General features: G+C 42.6%; 1 protein-coding gene across 2 annotated transcripts in view; it reads right to left on the bottom strand.

Moving 5' to 3' along the window:
* Nucleotides 1–19,706, bottom strand: part of LOC140211659 (hippocampus abundant transcript-like protein 1) — a 77,211-nt gene that overhangs the window by 18,800 nt on the left and 38,705 nt on the right. For both annotated transcript variants that reach the window (XM_072281660.1, XM_072281661.1), the window contains 2 exons: nt 11,470–11,594; nt 11,058–11,172 (listed from right to left, as the gene is read on the bottom strand). In XM_072281660.1, the coding sequence (XP_072137761.1) occupies nt 11,058–11,172; nt 11,470–11,594 (240 nt within the window). The remainder of the gene's footprint in view (nt 1–11,057; nt 11,173–11,469; nt 11,595–19,706) is intronic.

Consider the following 19,706-nt stretch of genomic DNA (forward strand, 5'->3'; position numbering starts at 1 on the left):
TTCAAGCAACACACACAAAATGCTGCTGGAACGCAGCAGGCCAGACAGCATCTATAGGAAGAAGCACAATCGACTTTTCAGGCAGAGACCCTTCGTCAGGACTAACTGAGTTAGACCTGACGAAGGGTCTTGGCCTGAAATGTCGACTGTGCTTCTTCCTATGGATGCTGTCTGGCCTGCTGCTTTCCACCAGCATTTTGTGTGTGTTGTTTGATAAGAACCTGTTTCAGTCTACTAGCATTAACATTACAATTTGAGCTTCAAAGTATGTCCTTACTGTTGACCCACTGAAGGAATAAGACCAAAGAACCCAAATGTAATACTGCATTTGTGTGCTGAGTTATTATTAACCCTATTACAACTGTCTTCCAGTTAAGAAGTGCTAAGTTGCCATGGAAATTCTTTTCAGTACATGCATTTTCTGAGAAATTGATCTAGGCTACAACAGGAGCCGACTCAGGAATCATATTTGGCACAAGTAGTAAGAAGGATCAGAACCAGCACTAAAATACAGTCCAGAATTCCAGTACATCAAAGAGCTGCTATTCACTCTAAATCACTGTCATTTTAAAGTCTCAGAGCAAACAAAGTGTTCCAATTATAAAATATATCCAATTTAGAACAGACATCACAGATTCCCCGCTAAATGATGATCGTTACTTGTCACGACAAATTCAAATATAGACACTGACCAATGAACTATAGGGGAGGCTACAATTATCTTCCTCAAATTAGGGAAGACATCACTTTAAAAGATTACATATTATTTTACTACAGGCAAATTTTGCTGAAAATCCCTATTATTGAATCCTCTGAATCATTGAAAACAGTTCAAACACATGACTGACAGTGATAAATTTGCAACATAAGGCAGTGAGCATCTAGAACAAAAGGGAAAGAATTATTAAATAATTATTTAACCGTAAAGCACAAAGCACTAAATACAATTTTCTCTTTGCAGCGCAGTTTATTTTGCTAGAAAAATAAGACAAAACCGATATTAAAAAGGGTTCCAACATTCCTTCATTCCTCTATTCTGACACTTTCAATTATCTTTGCATCGTGGGGATCTTAATGCAGAACAACGAAAACTGGCAAATTTAATTTTTTTTTAGATATTGAAGTTAACAGTAGAATTCCATCTGTAACACAGAATGAGTTTTGTTTCATCTGTGTCTTATGACAGTTGGATTTGACAGAAACTAACCACAGTACAATTGCATTTTAAGAGAGAAATTAAATTTCACATTCTTCTAATCAAATATCTTACAAGTGCAAAAAGATTCAAACTGGGAAATGTTCTTAAAATTTACTGGGATTGGAATAGTGTTTCTTAAATTGTTATATTTCTGCATACTCCGAACAGCTTTTAGAATGTAACCATGCACAGTTCACTATCTTTCTCTCCATCCCCCCCAAATTATCCCTCCAAGAACTAAACTGCGTAAAATACATATTTCCAAAAGTGGATTTAATTTGTGTCTTCCATTGCAGTGTAAACAAAACTATCTGGCATTCTGCACTTATTGTAAAAATGATCTGTTTATTCTGTAGCTTTACGGTTAGGAAAGTATTCAACCTTGCTTTTTGTTTTAATCTATATTTAAAATATCACATCCTGCTGCAGATCATTGAATAACATACACAAAATGCTGGAGTATCTCAGCAGGCCAGGCAGCATCTGTGGAAAAGAGTACAATCGACGTTTTGGGCTGGGATCCTTCAGCAGGACAGGACTAAGAAAGGATGACGAGTAGAGTTAAAAGGTGGGGTGGGGGGAGGGGAGAGGTCACAATGAGGTCACACTCAGGTTGGAGGAACAACAACATATTCCGTCGCGATAGCTTCCAAACTGATAGCATGAACATTGATTTCTCGAACTTCTGGTAATTGTCACCCCCCACCCCCTCACCATTCCCTTTTCCCTCTCTCACCTTATCTCCTAAGAAAAATAGAGGGTTATGAAGGAGAGAAGGGTTCAGTTGATTGTGGAGTAGGTTCATATAGGTTGACACAACATTGTGGGCTGAAGGTGTTGTACTGCTCTTATTCTATGTTCCCTGACTAGTTTCATATGCTTCTCACACCTTACATTCTGTAACTCAGCCAATTAAAATATTCCTTGCACCACCTTAACTTGACTAGGTACCTTCAGAGATCCATACGCTCCTTGCTGGGCCTCAGAACACGCCTTTGCTTCAAATCTACGGGCTCAAACTTTTCAGAACAGAAATCCATTTACCACTTATGTGCACATACACTCAGTGACTACTTTATTTGGTACTCCTTCTTCCTAACAAAGTGGCCACAGAGGGCATGTTCATGGTCTCCTGCGGCTGTAGCCCATTCACTTCAAGGTTTGACATGCTACAAACAGACATGTTCTTAAGCACATCACTGTTTTAATGCGTGGTTATCTGAGTTACTGTCAGCTTGAATCAGTCTGACCTTTCTCCTTTGACCTCTCTCATTAACAAGGCACTTTTGCCCACAGAACTGGATGCTTTTTGGTTTTTTTGCACCATTCTCTGAAAACTCTCAGAGACTATTGTGCATGAGAATCCCAGGAGATCTGAGATACGCAAACCACTCCATTTGGCACCAAGAATCATTCCATGGTCAAAGTCACTTAGATCACATTTCTTCCCCATTCTGATGTTAACTGTGTCTGCGTGCTTTTCTGCATTGAGTCACTGCCACTTGATTATCTGATTAGATTTGCACTAACGAGATGCACAGGTGTACCTAATAAAATGCCCACTATGTCAATATCCTCCTGCTGCCTAGAAATTTCCTTCTCAACACCACAGCCAGTTTTGACCTAAACGTCTACTATACTTTTTTCCATAGATGCTGCCTGGCCTGCTGAGTTCCTCTAGCATTTTGTGCACTTACTTACGGCAATTATATTTCATACCACCATGATCTTTTGTTACCCAATATTAACTCTGCCTAATTACAAAATAAACTATATTTTAATAACTTGGTTATGTCCTTGATCGTCATTCTGTTAGGAATAGTGTCTCAATAAATGTGCAATAACATTTCCTGTTTATTTAAGTATGACGGCTGTTTCAGCTTAAAATGTAAAGACATGAAAAAAATACCCAATCAGTCACGAGAATCATTCACTTTTTATGAATTCCCATGATATTTAGTTCACCCTTCAAAAGTTACTTAATTTCACAAGTGCAAAGGTTACATAAAGAAGTTGAGAAATACTGTCCATAAATGGGTAAAATCTTAAGATTCCCAGCAATCTGCCAGGAAAGTCTAATGCCATTTACTCTCCAATGCCTTCCACACTTCTTACTCTCAGGGCATTTGAAGATCAGGAAATCAGAAGCTTCTAGTATATCCTTGGTATTCTTTTCTCTATTAGAAATGCCAACTCAACTACCATATTACATCTCATCCTTTCCATTACCCTGAAGAAATCAAGGTTTAAATTTTCTGTCTTAAAAATAGGGCTGTCAATTAAACTTGGTTAACACTGAAGATTAATGTGATTTCTAATCAACATGTTGGTTATATGGTTCAACAAGTGTATGTTTAAAAAGATGCAATAAATGTTTACACAGCATTTGTCACAGGATTAATCCTGGCCATTGTATCTCCCTGGAGCTCAGCTGTCATTTTCTAGCTAAAGCTACCGTGTGCACCCTCTCCCTCAGTACCTATCACTAATCTTCACAGCCACCATACTGCATGGATGACCAAAGCACCCTATCTATAACATTGGCATGGACAGCAGGCCACTGCATTCTCCTCCCCCCAACTTCCTCCCTGCCCAACCCCTTTGTGGAAAATCTTCCCTTGATAATCATGACAGGGCAAAAGAAAATCGAGCTCTAAGTTTTACATTATTCTCTAAGCCAAATCTGGCCTGACACAGTTCTCTGGAGCCCTACAGGCAGTTTATCTCAGGTCATTTAAGCTTTTGCAAAAGTCACTGCTTTCTCACTGAACCATTGAAGGTGGCAAAGCAATTTTAATTAGAGAATTAAAAATAAAACACTTTCTATTGTCTGAAAAAGCAATTAAAACTGGATTGACCATGACTAAATTCCTTTATCCCATTTTCTTTTTCAAAGAAAAACCATTCTCAATAGTTCTACTCTGCCTTTTTAGTAACACATTTGCTAAATTTATGTATGCAATAGAAACAGAAAACCTACAGCACAATACAGGCCCTTCAGCCCACAAAGCTGTGCCGAACATGTCCTTACCTTAGAAATTACCTAGGGTTAGCAACAGCCCTCTATTTTTCTCGTATCTGTCTCCACCACCGTCACCGGCAGCCATTCCATGCACTCACCACCCCCTACATAAAAAACTTACCCTTGACATCTCCTCTGTACCTACTTCCAATCACCTTAAAACTGTGCCCTGTCATGCTAGCCATTTCAGCCCTGGGAAGAAGTCTCTGACTATCCACACGATCAATGCCTCTCATCATTTTATATACCTCTATCAGGTCACCTCTCATCCCCTGTCGCTCCAAGGATAAAAGGCCGAGTTCACTCAACCTATTCTCATAAGACATGCTCCCCAATCCAGGCAACATCCTTGTAAATCTCCTCTGCACCCTTCCTATGGTTTCCACATCCTTACTGTAGTGAAGCAACCAGAACTGAGCACAATACTCCAAGTAGGGTCTGACCAGGGTCCTATATAGCTGCAACATTACCTCTCAGCTCCTAAACTCAATCCCACGATAGATGAAGGCCAATGCACCGTATGCCTTCTTAACCACAGAGTCAACCTGTGCAGCAGCTTTGAGTGTCCTATGGACTTGGACCCCACCATCCCTCTGATCCTCCACACTGCTAAGAATCTTACCATTATATTTGACCTACCAAAATGAACCACTTCACACTTATCTGGGTTGAACTCCATCTACTACTTCTCAGCCCAGTTTTGCATCCTATCAATGTCTCACTGTAATGTCTGACAGCCCTCCACACAAACCACAACATCCTCAACATTTGTGTCATCAGCAAACTTACTAACCCATCCCTCCACTTCCTCATCCAGGTCATTTATAAAAATCACAAAGAGCAGGGGTCCCAGAATAGATCCCCGAGGCATACCACTGGTCACCAGCCTCCATGCAGAATATGACCCATCTAAAACCACTCTTTGCCTTCTGTGGGAAAGTCAGTTCTGGATCCACAAAGCAATGTTCCCGTGGATCCCATGCCTCCTTACTTTCTCAATAAGCCTTGCATGGGGTACCTTATCAAATGCCTTGCTGAAATCCATATACACTACATCTACTGCCCTATCTTCAATGTGTTTAGTCACATCTTCAAAAAATTCCATCAGGCTCGTAAGGCACAACCTGCCTTCGACAAAGCCATGCTGACTATTCCTAATCATATTATGCCTCTCCAAATGTTCATAAATCCTGCCTCTCAGGATCTTCTCCATCAACTTACCAACCACTGAATTAAGACTTACTGGTCTATAATTTCATGGGTATCTCTACTCCCTGTCTTGAGTAAAGGAACAACATCTGCAACCCTCCAATCCTCTGGAACCTCTCCTGTCCCCATTGATGATGCAAAGATCATTGCCAGAAACTCAGCAATCTCTTCCCTTGCTTCCCACAGTAGCCTGGGATACATCTGTCCGGTCCCGGTGACTTATCCAACTCGATGCTTTCCAAAAGCTTCAGCACATCCTTTTTCTTAATATCTGCATGCTCAAGCTTTTCAGACTGCTGTAAGTCATCCCTACAATCGGCAAGATCCTTTTCCATCGTGAACACTGAAGCAAAGTATTCATTAAGTACCTCTGCTATCTCCTCCGGTTCCATTCACACTTTTCCACTGTCAAACTTGATTGGTCCTATTCGCTCACATCTTATCTTCTTGCTCTTCATATACTTGTAGAATGCCTTGGTGTTTTCCTTAATGTTGTCTGCCAAGGCCTTCTCATGGCCCCTTCTGGCTCTCCTAATTTAATTCTTAAGCTCCTTCCTGCTAGCCTTATAATCCTCTGGATCTCTATCATAACCTAGTTTTTTTTTAAACCTTTCGTAAGCTTTTCTTTACTTTTTGACTAGATTTACAACAGCTTTTGTACACCACAGTTCCTGTATCCTACCATCCCTTCCGTCTCATTGGAACGTACCTATGCAGAACTCCACACAAATATCCCCTGAACGTTTACTACATTTCTTCTGTACATTTCCCTGAGAACATCTGTTCCCAATTTATGCTTCCAAGTTCCTGCCTGATAGCCTCATATTTCCCCTTACTCCAATTAAATGCTTTCCTAATTTGTCTGTTCCTATCCCTCTCCAAAGCTACGGGAAAGGAGATAGAATGAAGAATAAAGACGCATACGTAAGGCTCCTTTTCATTGACTACAGCTCTGTCTTTAATACCATCATTCCAAATAAACTGTTTCCTAAGCTCCCAAACCTGGGCCTTAGCACTCAGATCTGCAGCTGGATCTTCAACTTCCTCACAGACAGGACCCAGGCTGTAAAAATAGGGGACAAGCTCTCCCCTGCAATCACTCTGAGCATCAATGCCCCACAGGGCTGTGTATTCAGCCCCCTGCTGTACTCACTGTACACCCATGATTGTGTAGCCAAGTTTCCATCGAACTCAATATATAAGTTTGCTGATGACACAATTGTAGGCCGTATCTTGGGTAATGATGAGTTTGAGTACAGAGAGGAAATTTAGAACCTGGTGGCATGGTGCGAAGACAATAACCTATCCCTCAATATCAGCAAGATGAAGGAATTGGTTGTTGACTTCAGAAGGAATAGCGGACCGCACAAAACAAGTTACATCGGTGGTGCGCAAGTGGAACAGGTCAAAAGCTTTAAGTTCCTCGGGGTCAATATCACAAATGACCTGACTTGGTCCAACCAAATAGAGTTCACTGCCAAGAAGGCCCACCAGCGCCTTTATTTCCTGAGAAAACTAAAGAAATTTGGCCTGTCCCCTAAAACCCTCACTAATTTTTATATATGCACAGTAGAAAGCATTCTTCTAGGGTGCATCACAACCTGGTATGGAAGTTGTCCTGTCTAAGACCGAAAGAAGCTGCAGAAGATCATGAACACGGCGCAGCACATCACACAAACCAATCTTCCGTCGGTGGACTCACTTTGCACCGCACGCTGTCGGAGCAGTGCTGCCAGGATAATCAAGGACAAGACCCACCCAGTCAACACACTTTTCGTCCCTCTTCCCTCCAGGAGAAGGCTCAGGAGCTTGAAGGCTTGTACGGCCAGATTTGGGAACAGCTTCTTTCCAACTGTGATAAGACTGCTGAACAGATCCTGACCCGGATCTGGGCTGTACCCTCCAAATATCCGGACCTGCCTCTCGGTTTTTTTGCACTACCTTACTTTCCATTTTTCTATTTTCTATTTATGATTTATAATTTAAATTTTTAATATTTACTAATTACCATTTTTAATATTTAATATTTGTAATCCAGGGAGCGGAAAGCACAGAATCAAATATCGCTATGATGATTGCACGTTCTAGTATCAATTGTTTGGAGACAATAAATTATAAAGTATAATTGTGATCACCATCTCCAACATGCTCTCCCATTGAGAGACCTGACACCTGACCAGGTTCATTTCCCAATACCAGATCAAGTACAGCCTCTCCTCTCGTAGGCTTTTCTACATATTGTGTCAAGAAACCTTCCTGAACTCACCTAATAAACTCCACCCCATCTAAACCCCTTGCTCTAGGGAGATGCCAATCAATATTGAGGAAATTAAAATCTCCTATCACGACAACTCTGTTATTACTGCACAGTTCCAGAATCTGTCTCCCTAGCTGCTCCCCGATGTTTCTGTAACTATTGGGTGGTTTATAAAAAAACTGCCAGTAGAGTTATTGACCCCTTCCTGTTTCTAACTTCTACCCACAGAGACTCAGTAGAAAATCCCTCCATGACTTCCTCCTTTTCTGCAGCCGTGACACCATCTCTGATCAGCAGTACCACGTCCCCACCTCTTTGGCCTCCCTCCCTGTCCTTTCCTAAACATCTAAAACCTGGCACTCTAAGTAACCATTCCTGCCCGAGCTGTCCAAGTCTCTGTAATGGCCACAACATCATAGGTCCAAGTACTGATTCATGCCCTAAGCTCATCCACTTTATTCATGATGCTTCTTGCATTAAAATAGACACATCTCAAACCATCAGTCTGAGTGCGTCCCTTCTCTTTTACTTGCCTATCCCCCCTCTCACGCTGCCTACAAGCTTTCTCTATTTGTGAGACAACCATCCCTTCCTCCGTCTCTTCATTTCAGTTCCCACCTCCCAGCAATTCTAGTTTAAACTCTCCCCAATAGCCTTAGCAAACCTCCCCACCAGGATATTGGTCCCCAATACATTGTGATTATGTTTTGTACAAATTTAAAACTTCTCTGTTCCTGTAGCCTTTAGCTTCTTATTTATAACTCAGAACACTGTTGGCCTGTAACAACTTTACCTGTCTATGTGTAATATTCAGTTGATCACAAGGACAATTATTTGCATCTTGCTTTGCCTTAGTTCATACCCTGAAGCAAGCTCATAATTGTTTCCAGTAAAACGATTATTTTCATTTCATTGCACTGCCTAAATAGAAACAGAGGGAGGGCTCATTTTGCCTTTGTCACATGGGAACATCCATCAAGAATGCAGGTGGTTTAATGAACTGCAGCCAACTACTAAAGGGACGGGAGGGTAGCGTAGTGGTTAGCACAATGCCTTACAGTACAGGCAACCAGAGTTCAATCCCTACTGTTGCCTGTAATGAGTTTGCACTTTCTCCCCTTGACCATGGAGGTTTCCTCGCACAGTCCAAAGACCACCAGGTGGAAGGTTAATTGGTCATTGTAAATTGTCAAGTGATTAGGCTAGGATTAAATCGGGGGATTACTGGGTGGTGTGCTTGAAGGACCAGAAGGGCCTACTCCACACTGTATCTCAACAGATAAATAAAGACTTGACAGTAGTATTTTTAAAAAAAATCCCTGATTTAATCGATCTATTGTTTGATTCTGTTCCTGTTACATTGCAACTTCAGAGTGCTAAAGGAAATATCCACAATAAATGGGTCCAGTTGGAATCTTGGTTTTTAATCATACTACAGACAGTTCAATGAATAACGCCCTTCTTTTTTGCTAAATCTGTTTTCTCAAATAACATAATTTGTAGTGCCAAGTAGCTTGTGTGAGTCACGTATCAATCAGTGAAACTTGTCCTTCGCTTTGGGTGCAAAAGTATATCTGCATTCTCCAGTTGACAGAAACTCTGCCGAGGGTAATATTCCAAGGAACGGGGTAGGTTCAACAGTAAAAAATCATCCAGTTAAGAGAAGTAATTGGACATTTATGATTTCTAAAATTACTTCAAAGCTTCGAGGACAAATACATTTTATTGTGACCAAGCAGTATTAGAAAATATTGTAAACCTGTAGGTGTTACAAAGAGGCAAAAGAAAATGGGAATTTCATAATGATTGCATATGACTATAAGACAAAGGAGCATAATTAGGCAATTCAGCCCATTGAGCTGGTGCCAACATTTCCCCTTCAACTCCATTCTCCTGTCTTCTCCCTGTAACTTTTCATGCAGTGACTAATTAAGAACCCATCATCCTTTACCTTAAATATACCCAATGACCTGGCCTCCACAGCTGCTTGTAGCACCACGTTCCAGATTCACCACCCAATGCTAACAAAATTCCTCCCCATCTCCATCCTAAAGTGACGTCCCTCTATTCTGAAACTGTGCCCCCGGTCCTGGACTCCCCCATCACAGGAAACATCCTCTCCTCATCCACTCTCTCTAGGTCTTTCAACATTCAACGAGATCCCCCTCATTATTCTAAATTCCAGTGAGTAAAGGCCCAGAGCCATCAATCGCTCCTTATACCATATGCCCTTCATTCTCATGAGCACCCTCTGAACCTCCTCCTTTAGTGTTCCAACTAATAAAGGACATGCATGCCTTTATCAGTTGAGGCACTTTCAAGAGCCAAGAAGTTATCGAACTCTAGTCAAGCCACATCTGGAGTACTACATTCAGTTCTGGTTGCCGTATGAGAGGTAGGATGTGGAAACTTTGGAGAGGGTGCAGAAGAGATCTACCAGAATGCTGCCTGGATTAGAAGATGTGCAGAAGAACTTGGGTTGTTTTCTCTGCAGCAGCGGAGGCTGGGGGAGATCTGAAGGAAGTTTATAAGACAAGTAGTATAGATAGAGTAGACAGTCAGTATCGATTTCCCAGGGTTGACAGTCAGCAGTTCTGACATGTCTAATTCTAGAAGATATACATTTACGGTGAGAGGAGGCAATTTCAAAGTAGATGTCCAGGGTGTTAGTTTTAATTACACAGAGATTGGCAGGTGCTAAGCGGTGGTAATGATGGCAAATGTGACAGAGATGTTTCAAAGGTTCTCAGATAGACACACGAATTTGTCGAGAAAGGAGAGGTATGGAGATTTAGTGGGATAGGCAGAAGGGGTAGTTTAATGAATCCAGAACACCATGGGATGAAAGACCTGTTCCTGTGCTGTACTACATTCTCAGTAACCAAACAGCACAGGATCAGATTGGAACACTATAGTAACAAAAGAAGCACAAAGAAAATACAGTAGCCAATTTCCAGATACTCATTTAACAACTGAGTACACTCCCTCGGGGTCATCATTTACCTGCTATTCCCTGCCACCACTTTAACACAGGACTGAACTGGGGGGGATTGATGGGTAGTGTGGGTTGTACAGCCCATTCCGCACTACATCCCAATAAATAAAATAAATAAGCAGAAGGCAGGTTTTGGAATCACAACCTTCTGTAACGACTGTAGACAGGAGAGGTGAATTGGGCAGGTATAACAAAACTAGACCCATGGCACTGTAACATGCCACCCACGTATCAGAAATGCCACCTGTTAAAATGGAAATTTTAACCAAAAATGAGGGATATAGAGAGGAAAAGATAAACGTGACAAGATAAACTTATAATTGTAAGGGAAGTAAACTGGTCTACACATGCATAAAAGTGCAAAAATTGATCTTACTAGTCCATATGCTGTACTCCTCTCGTGCTCTTGTGTAATGTCAGCTACATATGCAAATATCACTGAAAAGGTGACTGCAAAAATTCCAGACACTGAAATAATAGCAAAATACCACCTGCAAAAACAAAAAGAAAAGCATCACAAACTGCGCCTCCAATTAAACAAAGTTACCATTCCCGCAGTTTCTAATCAAGTTTTTGTTTAAAAATCTTTTGACTTTAATGTTACAACTTAATTGTACTTTGATACATAGTATTTACTCAAATAACACTCTGAGCCTTTACAGAAAGAGCTAAATATAATTCCTCCTTGTTATATGCTAAAATAAAGTGTTGGGGGAGGGGAGAGGGCGAGGTTTGCTTCTTATATGTGAACATTATGTGATCCAACCAATGTAACTTTATACACTCACCATGGCCTTATCATTAATGGAATTGGGACACATGTGAAGAACACGGTTAATAAAAGAAATGATCTTCTTCCCCACACATCGGACAAAGCACCTATTAATGGAGCACTCATAAATGATAAGAACCCCTAAAAAAAAAGGAAGGGAAAAGCATAGAATTACCTCAGACTGCAACATTACCACATTCAAAGAAAATAAGCTGGTTTCACAACAAGAAAAACAATGAAATCAGCAATTCTCAACACTGCTAGTTTAGAACTGCCAAAATATACTGTTTTCCCGAAGATTGTTTACTTTCATTTAGCTGTGCTTGATATTAAGTATCAGTTCTCTAATTATTGTAAAAATATACAATTCAGATTTTGCATCAAAGATTTGAATTTGTTCTTGTGAGTGCACTGTCCAATTTACTTTTCATCTTTTAATTTGGAACATTTCAAGGGCTAAATATGTGATTGTTAAACAACGTCCCATGTCCTATTTAAGCACATCAAATAAACATGAAATCACACTCAGCATCACAAAATAACACATACTGGATGCCTGGTTTGTTTTTTTCCCCCTCCATGCAAAGTGGAGTCTACATATCCTGCATTCTCTACCCACTTCAAGTCAGATATTGCAAGTAAATGAAAATAATAACATGTGAAATACCGTCTGAAACTGATATGCAGGGGTTCCCAACCATTTTTATGCCGTGGACCAACACCATGAAGCAAGGGGTCTGTGTACTCCAGGTTGAGAAGCCCTGAAGGGTGCCTGAGACTTTTGCATAGTACTGATAACCACTTTATTTTGAACACTAAAGAAGCAGGCAAGTCTTTGTTGATGGGGTTGAGGAATTTAGGAGAAATTTCAGAGTTTCGTACCACATATCCCGATCTACCAGGATTGTAAAGACACTTAACTTGTACATTCTGTAATTTCTGCATTTCAAGTGATTAAAGATAGAATCACTGTGAAATTGAAGTCCATTCGATGCAATACTTTAATGGCCATTTTGCTCCTGTCATGCACTAGTTTCCTTATTTTCATCCCAGTACTTTCAGGCTTTTTGTGTTTACAGCCAATTATTTTTGAGACTTAAACGTGGCCCCAAGAGCCACAATGTAATATATAGTAGTTCTGACTTCAACAACTTTCAACATTGTTATAAATGTCCACACCTCTAGAACAATAGAGAACGACTATTCTGTTGTAAAGGAGAAATCTACAAAGGGAAAAGGGAATTCTCAGCAACCGTTCTGAAACTGATGCTTTGCCTCTCGGGTGGAAACCAGTAATACTTGTAGAGAACTAGCTAGACTTTAAAGACACAAACACGAGGAATTCTGCAGATGCTGGAAATTCAAGATTCAAGATTCAAAAAACTTCATTGTCATTCTAACCATACATTAGTTCTGCAGGGCAGAATGAGACAGCGTTTCCCAGGAGCAGTGCAATCATAACATAACAAACGCAACACTAAATAATAAACATAACAATAAATAGTAAAACACAACAGCCACATGTCAGTTAAAATCAAGTTATAAGTGTCCAGTGCAAGTTAAAAGTGTCCAAAGCAGAGTCAGGTAGAGCAGCTATTTAGCAGTCTGACTGTCTGTGGGAGGAAGCTGTTTAGTAGCCTTGTGGTTTTCAGTTTTGATGCTCCTGTAACGTTTGCCTGACGGCAGAAGAACAAACAGTTCATGGAGTGGGTGTGAGGGGTCTTTAATGATGCACCGTGTCTTCTGGAGGCATCGACTCTGAAAGAGGTCTTGGACAGAAGGTAGGGAGACCCCAATAACCTTCTCTGCTCCCCTAACCACCCTCTGCAAGGCTTTTTTGTCAACAGCACTGCAGCTGGAGTACCAGGTTGTAATGAAAAGGTCAGCACACTCTCAACCACGCCTCTGTAGAATGTAGTTAAGATGTTAGTGGGGAGTGATGTTTGTTTAAGCTTCCTCAGAAAGTGCAATCTCTGCTGGGCCTGTTTCACAATCCCAGTGGTATTCCTGGACTAGATGAGATTATCCGAGATCTGCACCCCAAGGAACTTGATGTTTTCCACTCTCTTCACTGTGGAGCCACTGATGCTGAGGGGTGTGTGCTCAGGCTGAGACTGTCTGAAATCGACAATCATCTCCTTGGTTTTGTGACATTAAGCATCAAGTTGTTATCACTGCACCAGCTCTCTAGGTGTTTGACCTCCTCCTTATACATTGTTTCATCATTTTTGCTGATGAGCCCCACCACTGTGGTATCATCAGCAAATTTAATGATCAGGTTCTCCTTGAATCTGGCTGCACAGTCATGTGTTAGCAGTGTAAACAGCAATGGGCTAAGCACACAGCCTTGTGGGGATCCAGAGCTCAGTGTGATGGAGTCAGAGATGTTCCTGCCAACACGGACTGACTGTGGTCACTCTGTCAAGAAATCCAGAATCCAGCGACACATGGCAGTGCCAAGGCGAAGCAGTGACAATTTCTCCACTAGTCTCTGCGGGATGATGGTATTGAACACTGAACTGAAATCAATGTACAGGATTCTGGCATAAGTGTCTCTGTTGTCCAAGTGAGAGAGAACTGTGTACAGTGTGGTGGATATTGCCTCCTCCGTAGAGCGACTTGGACGATAAGCAAACTGTAGAGGATCCAGCGATGAGGGGAGGCTGGCTGTGATATGAGGCTTGACAAGCCGTTCAGAACATTTCATCACTATGGGGGTCAGGGCAATGGGACGGTAATCATTCAGACAGGCTACAACTAATTTCTTTGCTACAGGGATGATTGTGGAAGTTTTGAAGCATCTGGGGACAATGGCTTGAATAAGGGAGATGTTGAAAATGTCCAGCTCTTGGCTCCATTCAAGCAACACACATCAAAGTTGCTGGTGAACACAGGAGGCCAGGCAGCATCTCTAGGAAGAGGTACAGTCATACTGCGTCCGGTGCTCCCAATGTGGCCTTCTACATATTGGCGAGACCCGACGCAGACTGGGAGATCGTTTCGCTGAACACCTATGCTCTGCCCGCCAGAGAAAGCAGGATCTCCCAGTGGCCACACATTTTAATTCCACATCCCATTCCCATTCTGACATGTCTATCCACGGCCTCCTCTACTGTAAAGATGAAGCCACACTCAGGTTGGAGGAACAACACCTTATATTCCGCCTGGGTAGCCTCCAACCTGATGGCATGAACATCGACTTCTCAAACTTCCGCTATTGCCCCACCTCCCCCTTGTACCCCATCCGTTATTTATTTATATACACACATTCTTTCTCTCTCCCTCCTTTTTCTCCCTCTGTCTATACCCCTTGCCCATCCTCTGGGTTTTCCCCCCCTCCCCCTTTTCTTTCCCCCTGGGCCTCCTGTCCCATGATCCTCTCATATCCCTTTTGCCAATCAACTATCCAGCTCTTGGCTCCATCCTTCCCCCTCCTGTCCTCTCCTATCATTTTGGATCTCCCCCTCCCCCTCCCCCTCCCACTTTCAAATCTCTTGCTAGCTCTTCTTTCAGTTAGTCCTGACGAAGGGTCTCGGCCCGAAACATCGACTGTATCTCTTCGCTGCCTGACCTGCTGCGTTCACCAGCAACTTTCATGTGTGTTGCTAGATGTTAAAGACTTCTGGTCTTTTTGTCAAGGGAATTCTTTCCGGTTTCCACTCAGTGAATGGTATAGATTTTATTTACTTAATGAGACATAGCGAGGAATGGCCCCTTTCAGCCATCCGAGCTGCGCAGACCAGCAACCCCCAATTTAACCCTAGCCTTATCACAGGACAATTTACAATGACCAATTAACCTACCAACCAGTAGGTCTTTGGTCTGTGGGAGGAAATCGGAGACAAGGAGAATGTATAAACTCCTTACAGACCACAGAATTGAGTAAAAAAGATGGCACCAGTGAACAATGCGACAAAGGGCGAAATCCTCCAGACTACTACTTTCACGCCTTCTTTTTCTTTCAAATGTAGTTCTGCTTTTGTTGGAGTCTGTGATCGATATCTTGGTGACACATCTTTCAGGCTAGTCTGGTGCTTTGCTGTCTCTAAGGATATTTCCAGCGAAGCGTGCAGCCAGCCTCGAAGGCAAGAAGCCTGACAATGGTGCAGAAGGCGAGTGGTTGTTCAGAGCCATCTACCAGCTTTTCACTTGCTGCTGCTGGGGGAAGGTGTCTGCATGCAATGGTCGGTCAGTCGGTCACACACACACACACTGCTGTTGGAGGATGGCACCGGAGCCCTGGGTCCTCAGCAAGGTTTAATCAAGCAATTGTGGATTGGACTCCGTAGTTCACGTTATGATGTGATTCTGGTTGCTTTTTTTTGTTGCTCGTATTTTGGGCAATTTTGAATGGGGGCAGCCTACAGATAACAAACACCGAGTTGAACTGAAATTGTCTGGACTCTTTCGATCATGTTTTATATCTGTGTTTTTCTTTTTTTTTGTTGCCGTTTGCTCAGTTTGTTTTATTTTTGCGTGGGGGGGGCGGGTGGTGGTGTTTGATGTTTTCTTTGAACAGGGTTCCATGATTTTCTTTGGTTAGTCATAGTCATACTTTATTGATCCCGGCGGGAAATTGGCTTTCGTTACAGTTGCACCATAAATAATAAATAGTAATAGAACCATAAATAAATAGTAATATGTAAATTATGCCAGTAAATTATGAAATAAGTCCAGGACCAGCCTATTGGCTTAGGGTGTCTGCCCCTCCAAGGGATGAGTTATAAAGATTGATGGCCACAGGCAGGAATGACTTCCTATGACGCTCTGTGCTGCATCTCGGTGGAATGAGTCTCTGGCTGAATGTACTCTAGTGCCCACCCAGTACATTAAGTAGTGGATGGGAGACATTGACGAAGATGGCATGCAACTTAGACAGCATCCTCTTTTCAGACACCTCCATCAGAGAGTCCAGTTCCATCCCCACAACATCCCTGGCCTTACGAATGAGCTTGTTGATTCTGTTGGTGTCTGCTACCCTCAGCCTGCTGCCCCAGCACACAACAGCAAACGTGATAGCACTGGCCACCATAGACTCGTAGAACATCCTCAGCATTGTCTGGCAGATGTTAAAGGACCTCAGTCTCCTCAGGAAATAGAGATGGCTCTGATCCTGCTTGCAGACAGCCTCAGTGTTCTTTGACCAGTCCAGTTTATTGTCAATTCGTATCCCCAGGTATTTGTAATCTTCCACCATGTCCACACTGACCCCCTGGATGGAAACAGGGGTCACCGGTATCTTAGCTCTCCTCAGGTCTACCACCAGCTCTTTAGTCTTTTTCACATTAAGCTGCAGATAATTCTGCTCACACCATGTGACAAAGTTTCCTACTGTAGCCCTGTACTCAGCCTCATCTCCCTTGCTGATGCATCCAACTATGGCAGAGTCATACGAAAACTTCTGAAGATGACAAGACTCTGTGCAGTAGCTGAAGTCCGAGGTGTAAATGGTGAAGAGAAAGGGAGACAATACAGTCCCCTGTGGAGCCCCAGTGCTGCTGATCACTCTGTCGGACACACAGTGTTGCAAGCACATGTACTGTGGTCTGCCAGTCAGGTAATCAAGAATCCATGATACCAGGGAAGCATCCACCAGCATCGCTGTCAGCTTCTCCCCCAGCAGAGCAGGGCGGATGGTGTTGAACGCACTGGAGAAGTCAAAAAACATGACCCTCACAGTGCTCGCTGGCTTGTCCAGGTGGGCGTAGACACGATTCAGCAGGTAGACGATGGCATCCTCAACTCCTAGTCGGGGCTGGTAGGCGAACTGGAGGGGATCTAAGTGTGGACTGACCATAGGCCGGAGCAGCTCCAGAACAAGTCTCTCCAGGGTCTTCATGATGTGGGAGGTCAATGCCACCAGTCTGTAGTCATTGAGGCCGCTGGGGCGTGGTGTCTTCAGCACAGGGACGAGGCAGGACGTCTTCCACAGTACAGGAACCCTCTGGAGCCTCAGGCTCAGGTTGAATACATGGCGAAGTACTCCACATAGCTGAGGGGCACAGGCTTTGAGCACCCTGGTACTGACACCATCTGGTTCTTCATCCTTGCTGTGGTTGAGAAGTTTCAGCTATCTTCTCACCTGTTCAGCTGTGAAGCCCACCGTGGTGGTTTCGTGTGGGGAAGGGGTATAGTCATGAGAGCAGGGTGGGGGACTGTGAGGAGGGGTAGGAGGGGAGAGTGCAATATGTGTTGGTTGGGGTCCGACAACAGATGGCTCATGTGGGGGATGGGCAGGGGCCACAATGTCAAATCTGTTAAAAGAACTGGTTAAGCTCATTGGCCCTGTCCACACTGCCTTCAGCTCCTCTGTTGCTAGTTTGCCGGAACCCAGTGATGGTCCTCATCCCCCTCCAGACCTCCCTCATGTTGTTCTGCTGGAGTTTCCACTCAAGCTTCCTCCTGTACCTGTCTTTAGCCTCCCTGATCCTGGCTTTCAGGTCCCTTATATTGCCCTCAGCTCCTCCCTATTTCCATCGCTAAACACCCTCTTTTTAGTGTTCAGGATGTCCTTATGTCCTTTGCACCCATGGCTTGTTATTTGAAAAACAAAGGACAGTTCTTGTCGGAACATTGCAGTCCACACAGAAGTTGATGTAATCAGCGATGCACTCAGTGGTTCAGGGTTGTTTGTCGGGAAAACCAATCTCAGGGTTGCATACAAACTTATACGTACAAACTTTGATAATAAATGTACTTTGAATCTTTGAAAGGAAATGTGGTTGGGCATCAGACTCATTCCAAAGGTTTAGTTTACATACTTAAATGTCTGGTCTTTAGATCCTAGACAGATCTAAAAAAAAGAAAACCAATGCACCTATTTTGAGATAAAGAAAATGAAATATAGCTGCAAGTTAAAATGCACTGGATCATAGTAGTTTAAGCATACACAATTCCATGAGCAGCAGCATTTAAAGTTCTGTTTTTTGGACTAGAAATATGTGAGATTTGCTGCTAATGCAGAGAAATCAACCAAGTTTACCAATTATTTACTTCTCCATGCTTCACAATTGAAGTTAATTTGTAGAATTGGTGTAAAAAGGCACACAAGATAGATAGGACTAAATGACCATGTTCACAAAATAGCAAAATAATAGACATTTCGAAGATTGATCAAAAACACAATGTGGCAAATATAAAGTTGGTAATATACTTGCATTAAAGGCAAAATTTTGTGGAAGCTGGAAGATGAAATAAAATCAAAAAATATCAGAGTAATACCACATGGACGTAGGATGTCCGCCCTGCCACACCCATGCCAACTGCTGAGTGCGCATCTATATTAGTCCGATTTTCCAGTATGAGGCCCATAGCCTTTGATAAATTGGCATTTTGAATGCTCATCTACAAATATCTTAAATGTTCTGAGTCACTGCCTTACCACCTCCTCAAGCTGTTGGTTTAAAATCCAAGTATCTACTGCATAGAAAAAAAATTCTTCCTCAGATTCCAGCTAAACTTCCTACCCCTAACTTTTAGACACAATTGGGAAATGTTTCCTACCATCTACGTTATCTATACCCCTCATAATTGCTTACATGTCAGTTCCCTTCTCAGCTTCCACTGAACAAATGCAGCCTAGTCAACCTTTCTCAAGACTCAAACTCTCCACCCTAGTGAATCAACCAGCACTGCAGATGACACTTCAGCTTCAACCTTACCAATGGTTTAGTGTTGGACCATAACATCTCTGCTTTAATATACTATGACTGGTTAATTAGAGCAAGCATCCTGATGAAGGGTCTCAAACCGAAACAATGAATGTTTATTCCCCTCCATAGATGCTGCCTGACTTGCAGAGTTCCTCCAGCATTTTGTGTGTATTGTTCAAGCATTCTATGTGTCTTCTTCACCATCTTACCTACCTGTGCTGCAATTGTCAGGGGTCTCTGAACTTGTACATCAAAGTCCCACTGCCCCTTAATATCCCCTTGGGCCCCACCATTCATTGTTTGATCGATTCATATGAACCCTTTCAAAGTGCATTATTTCACACTTAGCAGGCTTAAACTCCATCTGCCACTGCTGTCCCCATCTTGCCAATGGATCAATACCATCCTGTAACTTAAGACCAGCTCTCTCACTATTATTACCACTGCAAGGAAGCCACAGCCACACTTCCCTTCCTAGTGTAGGTGCACCACACTGGATGGTTGGCATAGGTGTGGCAAGGTGAAAGGCCAGCATCCATGCGGCATCACTCTGACACGTGCAAACTTAGCAACCATACCTCCAACATTCACAGTGAAGTTG

The sequence above is a fragment of the Mobula birostris genome, chromosome 17 (genome assembly GCF_030028105.1).
Source record: "Mobula birostris isolate sMobBir1 chromosome 17, sMobBir1.hap1, whole genome shotgun sequence".
Lineage (NCBI taxonomy): Eukaryota > Metazoa > Chordata > Chondrichthyes > Myliobatiformes > Myliobatidae > Mobula > Mobula birostris.